We start from the raw sequence: 10685 nt of genomic DNA on the forward strand, positions 1-10685 counted from the left end.
ACTGACGTACTCCTTCCTCCTATATATACCTACGTATCCCCGAACGACCAGAACAAGAGCCAAAAAACCTAATTCCACTGCCGTAACTTTCTGTATCCACGAGATCCCATCTTGGGGCCTGTTCCGAAGCTCCGCCGGAGGGGGCATCCACCACGGAGGGGTTCTACATCATCACCATAGCCCCTCCAATGAAGTGTGAGTAGTTTACTTCAGACCTTTGGGTCCATAGTTAGTAGCTAGATGGCTTCTTCTCTCTTTTTGGATCTTAATACAATGTTCTCCCCCTCTCTCGTGGAGATCTATTCGATGTAATCTTGTTTTTGCGGTGTGTTTGTTGAGACCGATGAATTGTGGGTTTATGATCCAGCTTATCTATGGAAAATATTTGATTCTTCTCTGAATTCTTTTATGTATGATTAAGTTATCTTTGCAAGTCTCTTCGAATTATCCGTTTGGTTTGGCCAACTAGGTTGGTAGTTCTTGCAATGGGAGAAGTGCTTAGCTTTGGGTTCAATCTTGCGGTGACCTTACCTAGTGACAGAAAGGGTTGCAAGGCACATATTGTATTGTTGCCATCGAGGATAACAAGATGGGGTATTTATCATATTGCATGAATTTATTCCTCTACATCATGTCATCTTGCTTAAGGCGTTACTCTGTTCTTATGAACTTAATACTCTAGATGCATGCTGGGTAGTGGTCGATGAGTGGAGTAATAGTAGTAGATGCATAATCGTTTCGGTCTACTTGTCACGGACGTGATGCCTATATACATGATCATTGCCTGGATAACCTCATAACTATGCTCAATTCTGTCAATTGCTCAACAGTAATTTGTTCACCCACCGTAGAATACTTATGCTCTTGAGAGAAGCCACTAGTGAAACCTATGGCCCCCGGGTCTATTCTCATCATATCAATCTCCATCACTTTATTTACTTGCTTTTGCTTTTACTTTTACTTTGCATCTTTATACCAAAAATACCAAAAATATTATCTCTATCAGATCTCACCCTCGTAAGTGACCATGAAGGGATTGACAACCCCTAAGCGTTCGTTTCGAGTAGCTATCATTTTGTGCAGGTACGAGGGACTTGCGCGTGGTCTCCTACTGGAATTATACCTTGGTTCTCAAAAACTGAGGGAAATACATACGCTACTGTGCTGCATCATCCTCTCCTCTTCGGGGAAATCCAACGCAAGCTCGAGACATAGCAGCTGTCTAGATTTTCTGGTAATTTTCAGAAGGTTTCTTGATGTTTTATTTTTGTGGTATTAATTATTTTCAGAAGAGCAAACTTGTCTTGAGGATCACCAGGAGCTTCTTGAACCTCATCAGCACTAAGGCAAGCCACAGCAACATTTTCATAGTGCCACTTCAATATTTGTGATTTTCCTACTTGAACTCATGATTATTTATGCATTTAAAATATTTATATGATAATTATATTCTGTTAGATGCTTGTCATGTTAAAATGCTTGATTTACAAAGAGTTTGAAGTAAATCTTGTTGATAAGCTAAGAAGAACTTAGTTATGAGTAATGAATAAATGATATGGTCATGGTGTTTAATAATTAGTTTAATTATTATTCTTGCATGATGAAGAATGATGAGATTGCTAGAAATGATTCTGGTTTAAGTGAGGTTTTATCTTAACCAGCGAAGTATCTTGAGTTGATGATGGCTCCGTGGGAGCGTGGTTGATTTAGTTATTTTCATGGTTATGTGATGCATGTGTTAGTGGTGCATAGCATGGCATTGTGACACCGGTTGTTTTCACTTTAAGTTGAACCCAATAAGTAACTCAACTTGAATATGTTGTTGACCGGGTCATGGTGCCGCTGAAACGAGTCTTTCCCAGTGCAACCACATTTGCCGGTATGGGACGAACTTAATGCGTTTCATTGTCGTACCTCTGGTCGGTGCCTCCATCAAGGGAAGGTTATGGGCGTGTTGTACCCTGGCCCGGTAAGCAGGCATAACCTTGTGAGCCCGTTGTTAAGTTAAGTTTTGGTACCGGGTCCCAGAGTGGATCATGGCCACGACGGTGGTCGAGGTGTCTGGAGGTAGACACGGGGCCACCCAGGACTAGCCCGATGGGGACTGACTCGGAGTGGCTTGGAGAGTGTCATGACAATGAAATGGCTTCGTCGGAATGTCGTTGGTCCACCCTAATGGGAATGCGAGGCCATGGGTTCCGTAGTGTGGGTACAGTGTACTAACCTCTGCAGAGTGTACTAATCTATCGATAGCCGAGTCCATGGTTACGGACACGCTAGAAAGTAGGGCACACCATGGGTCAACACTTCATAAATTTGCACACTAAGTTTGTACTAAGGATGGCAGTAAGGCTATCGTGTTGAGTTGGGCCGCGAGTTGGTCGGGTTGTGATCGCCGTAAGGATCACGGGCCATGAGTTGGTCGGGTTGTGATCGCCGTAAGGATCACGGGCCATGAGTTGGTCAAGTTGTGATCGCCGTAAGGATCACGGGCCATGAGTTGGTCGGGTTGTGATCGCCGTAAGGATCACGGGCCATGTATTGGTCGGGTGGTGATCGCCGTAAGGATCACGGGTTTGTTGTCGGGTTGTGATCGCCGTAAGGATCACGGGTTTGTTTTTGAGATCAACACGTTGGTGGTCTGGAAATGATCACGTTCGGTAAGCCAGTCCATGGGACGAGTATCAGTTGAGCATATTCACAGCATGTTGGATATATTGTTGCATTGATGTTAGATGGTTAAATATCATGATATTGTTTGTCATTATGTTTATGCTTGTTGTGAGCTTGCAAGTACATTCAATGTACTGACCTGGCGTGTCATGCCAGATTTCAGGAAAGTCTCGTTGGAAAGGAGTGTTGTCCGAGTCTAGATCATGTCCACATTGGTGTCCCTGTGCTATGGAGTTCCGCTACGACGTTGTTCCACTGCCGCGTAGTTTTCATGATCGGGGCCCCCTTTATGTTCACTAAATAATGTACATATTGTTCAGCCGCACCGTGTGTGCCGCTTGGCCTCGCTAACTGTTGTAATATAAACTATGATCCTCTATCATGAATAAAGCGGTCGTTTTTCTGTACCAAGTTGTTGTGTGTTGCCAGAAGACAAGGTCTCTGGGTTGGCAATGCAAGCTAAACCGGTCGCTCTGAGCCGGGGTGCCACAGCCATGAGCATGCAGCTGCATTTATTCAAGACATGACATGACTTGTGTATCACTATTTTTGAGATGTGATGATATTTGTGTTGGATGATGATGATGGTATGATGAGACTACTGTATGCGTATGATATGATGAGAATAATGTATGTTTATTATGATGTGATGAAACTACTATATAGAGCATGCACAAATACAACACAAATACGTAGAGGGGATTTTTTTTTGTGAAAGCAGGAATATTAGTAGTAGTGCTGATAGGAGTCTAGCGGCAGCGCTGGTTTAGCAGCAGTGTTTGTTGTGGTGCGGCGCTACAGATAGTTAGTACTAGTGCTAGTCGAAGCAACGCTACAGCTAACCATACTTACATGTAGCGCTGGTTGAAGCAGTGCTACTGCTACAACTTAGTTGTGCGCCTTTGTAATAGCGCTGCAGCCATCGCTACTGATATGGATATTTCCAGCGCTACTAGTAGGCTTTCTCTTATTAGTGGTAGGTCTATGATGAACTACTCACGCATCATCGGAGAGGCACCAATGAGGATGATGAACCCCTCCGTGATGGTGTCTAGATTGGATCTCGTGGTTCTGGAACTTGCGGCGGCTGGAATTGTTTTTCGTCGACTCCCCGAGGGTTTCTGAAATATTTGGGTATTTATAGAGCGAAGAGGCGGTGCGGGAGGTCATCGAGGAGAGCATAGCCCACCTGGGCACGCCCAGGTGTCTTGTGCTCACCTCAGGCCCCCTCTCTGATACTTCGTTGGCCCATCTTGTGTCTTCTGGTCCAAAAGATTCTCCAAAAAGTTTCACTGGGTTTGGACTCCGTTTGGTACCGATATTCTGTGAAGTAAAAAAACAACAACTTGCACTGGGCACTATGTCAATAGGTTAGTCCCAAAAATGATATAAAGTTGCTATAAAATGATTGTAAAACATCTAAGAATGATAATATAACAGCATGGAACAATCAAAAATTATAGATATGTTGGAGACGTATCACATAGCACTGATACGTCGTGATACGTCTCCAACATATCTGTAATTTTTTTATTGTTCCATGCTATTATAGTATCAATCTTGGATGTTTTATATACATATACATGCAACTTTATATCATTTGTTGGGACTAACCTACTAACTTAGTGCCCAATGCCAGTTGTTGTTTTTTGCTTGTTTTTTACTTTGAAAAATATCAATACCAAACGAAGTCCAAATGCCACGAAACTTTTTAGAGATCTTTTTCTGGCAATAAGAGACCCTGGAAGCTTCGGGAGGGGACGAGAAGACGAAGGAGTGGACCACTAGGCACCAAGGTGCACCTTGGTAAATAGTGGGGCCCATGAGCCTCTGTTTAACCTAACTACGCCTCTATAAATTCTCAATAATCAGGAAACCTATCAGGGAGTCCACGAAATACTTTTTCCGCCAGCGCAAGCCTCTGTTCTCGACAGATCCCCTCTGTCGGAGGGGGAATCAATCACAGAGGGGTTCTTTATCATTTTTGCTACCCCTTTGATGATGCATGAGTAATTTACCACAGACATGTGGGTCCATAGTTAGTAGCTAGATGCTTTCTTCTCTCTTTTTGATCTTCAACATAATGTTCTCATTGGTGTTCTTGGACATTTATTTGATGTAATGACTTTTTGCGGTGTGTTTGTTGGGATCCGATGAATTGTGAGTTTATGATCAGATCTATCCATGAATATTATTTGAGTTTTCTCTGAACACTTTTATGCATGATTAATATAGCTTCGTATTTCTTCTCCGATTTATTGGTTTGGTTTGGCCAATTAGATTGATTTATCTTTCCATGTGGGAAGAGGTGCTTTGTAATGGGTTCGATCTTACGGTGCTCAATCCCAGTGATAGAAAGGAATATGACTCGTATGTATCGTTGCTATTAAGGGTAAAAATATGGGGTTTATTCATACATGAGTTTATCTTCTCTACATCATGGAATCATGCTTAAGGCATTACTCCTTTTCTCATGAACTTAATTCTTAGATGCATGCTGGATAGCGGTCGATGTGCGGAGTAATAGTAGTAAATGCAGAATCATTTCGGTCTACTAATCTTGGACGTGATGCCTATGTATGATCATTGCCTTGGATATCGTCATAATTATTCGCTTTTCTGTCAAATGCCCAACAGTAATGTGTTTACCCATCGTATGCTATTTTCTCGAGAGAAGCCTCTAGTGAAAACTATGCCCCCCTGGTCTATCTTTTATCATATATTAAACTAAAACTACTTTGTTGTATTTTTTATTTTTTATTTTTGTCCCATCTATCTATCAAAACTATACAATTAAATCTTGCTCGTAACCATTGAGGGATTGACAACCCCTCTACGCATTGGGTTGCAAGTATTTGTTGTTTATGTGCAAGTGGTGTTTACATAGTGTTGCTTGGTTATCCTACTGGATTAATAACCTTGGTTTCATAACTGAGGGAAATACTTATTTATAATGTACTGCATCATTATCTACTCTTCGAGCAAATCCCAATGCAGCTCACAAGTAGCACGCACCCTGTTGTGGTTGAGAACTCGATGACCCTTGATCGATCCCTTGAAATTGAGAACACGCTTTTCCGCATGCTACGTGTCTGCAAGGACTCCCTACATCATCGTCATCTCATTCATGTAGTCCTCCTCGTCGGACGAGCCTTCGGACGACTAAACATAGTGCACGTATATGTACTTCATATCCAAATCCATTGCTTCAAAGAAGAAAGGGCGAAAAAATTAGCACCAACATTACACTGAATAGTTGTCGGTCATGGTGAGTAATGTAGAAGTGGATGGTACCTGTGTGGCCGTCAGAGGAGAGGTGTGGAGCGTGGAGGAGGAGAAGCGACGTGCTACCTTGTGTGTATCGTTGGAGGTGATGGATCCATCGAGTTTCGGCAGGGGTGTGGCGGGGCGGCCGGGGTGCTGGAGCGACGGTGATAGCAAGAGAAATATGAAAGTAGAGCAAATGGGAGAATGGAGGCATGTGGTCCGGGAGGGGTTTTGCGCCAGATGGGGGTGTCAGAGTCCTACGTGGCTTCTGTCTAGACTCCCGCAAAGTCCCTCCCAGTTTGTCTCGGATTTGCGGGGAAAAGGTTCGTCTCGGGACCGGTCGACGAACCGATATTGGCCCGCGTTGGATGACAAAACACTCCCGGACTGCGCAGAACGAACGTAGGCGGGCGATTTGAATTTCCGCTTTGGAAATGCCTCAATAGGTAGAAACACTTCAGGGTTTTGAGTAGCAAAACCCATGCATAACAAATTTTCTAGATGAAAAATATACCGAATAATATCATCTCGACTACTAGCATCATGACCAATTGATATATCAACAACAGAGGCATAACAATGGATAATCTCTATAAATTTTTAACCACGACAAGACAGATATTTAGCTAGTCCAAGTAAAACCTGGGTACTATATATACTCCGGTTGGAACAAGCCAACAAAGAAAATCAAAAGGCAATTGAGTACAAAGATGGCGAGGAACCACGCATGTGCTCACTGCATTATTAGCATGTTACCCTACGTACGTGCATGCATATTGCGGACCACCTCATCAATTGGTAGTTCGTTTATACGTACACTCACACCGACACATAGAGTTATACTTACAAGATTGCTCAATAGATGTAACAGTAACATCTTATATTATGGACGAAGGGTTCAATTTATGCAAGATTTCTTACACAATACATCTTCGTGACACACAAGGTTACACGTATATCTTCGCTCCTGCCCTCATGCGAACTCTCATCTAGGGTTTCACTGCCTCTCGCCATCGCCGCTGCCAGCCCGCCTCGTCTCCAATGGTCCTTGGACCATGGAGGCATGGTGGATCCCGGCCCTTGCCGGCAGGAGGACTCTGTTTTTAAGTGCTTTTTAGAGTTTTGTTAGGGTTTATGCCACGCTCGAGAAGACGAGGCGGTGGCGGCTTCTTCAAGATGGAATACAGTCCTCCTCGCCTAGCCCCTATCCTGGTGATGTTTCAAGCGTCGTTGGAAGGCGTGTCAAGGCTTGTCTCCGACGGATCTCGTGGGATCCGGTCGGCATTTGTCTTCGGTGGATCCGACTAGATGCGGCCTTCATTTGTCTACTCTGTTTGTCTGCAGGTTGGATCCTTCCGATCCACGCGCTTCTCTTCATTGGATTCTGATGTGCTGGTCTTATGGGGCCTTAGCACGATGACTTCCCGCATGTCTACTACAACAATGTTTGTCCGGCTCTAACGTGGGAGGGGCGACGGCAACCGCGCGCCTTCTGCTCGCTCCAGTGTACTTCTAGTGTTCTTTGTACTACCTTGATAGTTGAGGAATAGATCGATAGTTTTCTCGAGAAAAAAAAAGTTGCACATATGCACCTACTCGTTCCATGAATCTCTTGCACCGTACACATTGACTCACTGTAACTCGAGGCTGTGTTAAAAAAATAAACTTCAGGCTGGCTTCAACAGGAACGAGCCAACTTGGTACACAACAAAACTTCTTCGCCGAGCCGCAGGGGTAGGATCGATAGAAACAAGGAGATGTTCAGGACCATGATCTACTTGCACCTGTCGTGCCGTTCAATTAGTCCTCATATATCCTGTCAGATGATATACGGTACCGAGCTTAGGTGCGGATGCACAATAGATTAGACCAACATTGTCGAGAAGAGGAGTTCACCCTCATAGTGTCTGAAGAAGAGTTGGTAGTCAATAAAATTCACATGGCCTTCAAGAACCGAGAGAAAGGAACAATTTACATGGCTTCAATCAATAATTATAAGAAAAGGTGATAAACGTTAAAGTTGTCATCATGTCCCTGCCTAATTGGTGCCTTCTACTACAGGTAACTTATCCTTCTCGTTCTGGATAAGTTCCTCCAAATAAAGTTGATAGAAGTGTTCTGCCATGAGCCAAAGGATGGTTGTCAACTCACCGCCGGTGCTGAGCTTCTCGGCATGAGCCTTCCTGCTGCATTTGTTGCTTGCATAGACAAGAATATCCGTCCACACATCTAGGACAAGTTTCAAGGAATCAGCCGTTCCATCTTTCTCTTGCCTTAGCAGTTGCTTGGCAAGTCTTACTACATAGGACAGTCGAGGAGTATCATGGCTGAAGCCTTTGCTCGCACATAGGATTCTTGCAAGCTCCTCTCTGTCGGCGACCCTGGAACTAGAACCGGGGTCATCGTGCAGGCGGAAGAGATTCTTGAGCTTAGCACAAAGGTTCATGTGTTGGCGCCTATGCGTCGATCGTCTAGTCTTGACTAGATTTTCGCAGGTTTGTTGATATAACCTGTTCTGGGAGAGGCCTGGTAGCATGTCGGGTGTCGCCACAAGGAGGAACATCATGTAGTTGGATATCACCTTGATCGCATCGACATCAAGTGATGCATCTTCGTCCTTGGCCCGCTGGCTCTTGGCGAGAAAAACATCACTGCCGATGTGCCAGATGATGATGCACTCCTGGAACTCAACACCGAGTGAGTCTTTGAGTATGCCATGGAAGAGTTTCCTGAGAACCAGTGGTTCCTCGCCCCACCTGTTCCTGAGCATGCCCAGTGAGTTCACAACCCCTTTCTTGTACACTCTTTTCATGTGATCGGATATGCAATCCTTCACATGTACGGGCATCTCAATGGCCCATGAGTAATGCTCCCTGTTCCACCACTCATTGAGTCCCAGTCCTACCATCCTGGCCAACCTGCCGAGCAGAGGCCTCGTGAATGCACCGTCGGAGCGGGTGCAATAGTGCAGCATGTTGAACTGCCCCATGGTACGTGACCACCTTCTTGACTTGTACCGGCTTCCTCCTCCTAGCCTCACAAGATGGTGAAGATATGCGACCAAACGCCTAAGCCGGTCCCACCTTTCATTGCACAGAGCCGCGGTCCGAAGCCAGCGCCATCTCGTGGTACTCAGGAAGGCAAATGTCCAGGAGGAGCCTAGCGCGTTGAGCAGCGCCGTCGTCTCCATGAACAAGGCACCACCGTACAAGACGTAGGTGATGACGACGTCGACCCCGCGGTGGGCGACGTCCTTGCCAATGAGCCTAAACAGAAGCAGCGAGGCAGCAATGGCGAGCGGGGAGACGAGACGTACCGAGTAGCCGAACCAGGTGTGGATGACGGCTGCCTTGGTGTACAGCATGTCGTACATTAGGGAGAGCTCGGTCTCCATCAATGGCCAGAACTCCACCACGTCCACCATCTTGGCGGTGTCTGAGGCGTCTTCGATCACCGGACAGTCAACTATGGCACGCTTGCAGATGTGGAAGAGCGAGTGAGCCCGTCGCACAAGGGACTCCTCGTCCAACACTCCACCCTTGAGCACGTGATCCTGGGGGTGAAAGTGCCCGTGCGTGGCAGGTGGTTGCTTCTTGACGGCGCCTCGGATGCTGTCCAGGTTGCCGAGCATGAGCGCCCACGTCTTCTCACCGTACTTGACCGCACCGACGGCCAACATCAGAACGGAGGCGAGCTGGAGCAGCGGCCCCCTTCCGGAGACATGCTCGTAGAGGACGTACACGGCCGCCAGCACCTGAAGCACCACGTGTAGCAGGTGGCGCTTCCAGAGCTTGTTGTCCTCCAGGGAGTAGGCGGTGATGTTGTCCGGGCCTCCGAGGTGAAGCAGGAGGAACGGCGCCCAGAACGCGACGATGGGGTGCTCCCGCGCCGCGCCCTTGAGGGAGAGGTGGCCGAGGGCGTACGTCGCCGTGTAGTCGCCCAGCTGGTACGCCAGCCAGAGCAAGAACCACAGCAATGGGTGCGCTCCACGCCTGCGGATGCCGGCGAGGAGGAAGAGGGCGAACTGGAGGCCGAGGCTGAGGAGCACCAGGATCTGGATGGACCAATTGTTCCAGAGATCCTGCGCCCGAGCTCCCATTTGGACTCTCCTGTTCTGTTCCGGCAAGGAACTATGCTACACGCATGTACAGTGTCGCTAAGCTAAACTACGTCCGCTCCACGAAAATTGCGAAATGGAGTATACAGACCGGCATCCCGAACCAGTCTGGTCTCCGGCCAATGCACTTCTATAGCGGCGCCACTATCTAGCAGAGTGCTCCAGACAACTTGCTCCCTGCCGTCAGTACCTAGCTGAGTACTCCAGACTTACGGTTCTACATCTTCTTATGCTTAATATATAAGATCTCCAATACTCCGATTTGATCTTCGTACGTGGATCCCACCCACGTGGGTTGCGCGCTCTCCCTCTCTCTCCACTCAACATAGTACTACACGCCAAATGATAATTGCATGCATGGCTCTTCCATTCTTTCTCCTCTCTCCACGATAGAAATGCATGCCTTTTCTTTCTTTTAGAAAATTTAGATGACACATTCTTTTAGACAAACTTGCATTTTTTAGTATATTTCATGAATTCATGAAAATAAGACCTTTAAAACAAGGCCAATACTGGATATACATTATAAAATACTTTAAATTTCACAGTCATCTTTCAGTCAAGTGAAATACTATATGGTAAATATTATATTTTCTGAAATTCAGTGAAATAATGAAAACTACTAGAG

At 46.0% G+C, this 10685-nt stretch overlaps 1 protein-coding gene across 1 annotated transcript; it reads right to left on the reverse strand.

Moving 5' to 3' along the window:
• Positions 1 to 7848: 7848 nt before the first annotated feature.
• Positions 7849 to 10250, reverse strand: LOC123139764 (uncharacterized). The gene has a single exon (XM_044559477.1). It carries the CDS (start codon positions 10037 to 10039, stop codon positions 7979 to 7981), a length of 2061 nt encoding a protein of 686 aa, XP_044415412.1. The 5' UTR covers positions 10040 to 10250; the 3' UTR covers positions 7849 to 7978.
• Positions 10251 to 10685: the final 435 nt, after the last annotated feature.

The sequence above is a fragment of the Triticum aestivum genome, chromosome 6B, assembly GCF_018294505.1.
Source record: "Triticum aestivum cultivar Chinese Spring chromosome 6B, IWGSC CS RefSeq v2.1, whole genome shotgun sequence".
NCBI classification, from domain to species: Eukaryota; Viridiplantae; Streptophyta; class Magnoliopsida; order Poales; family Poaceae; genus Triticum; species Triticum aestivum.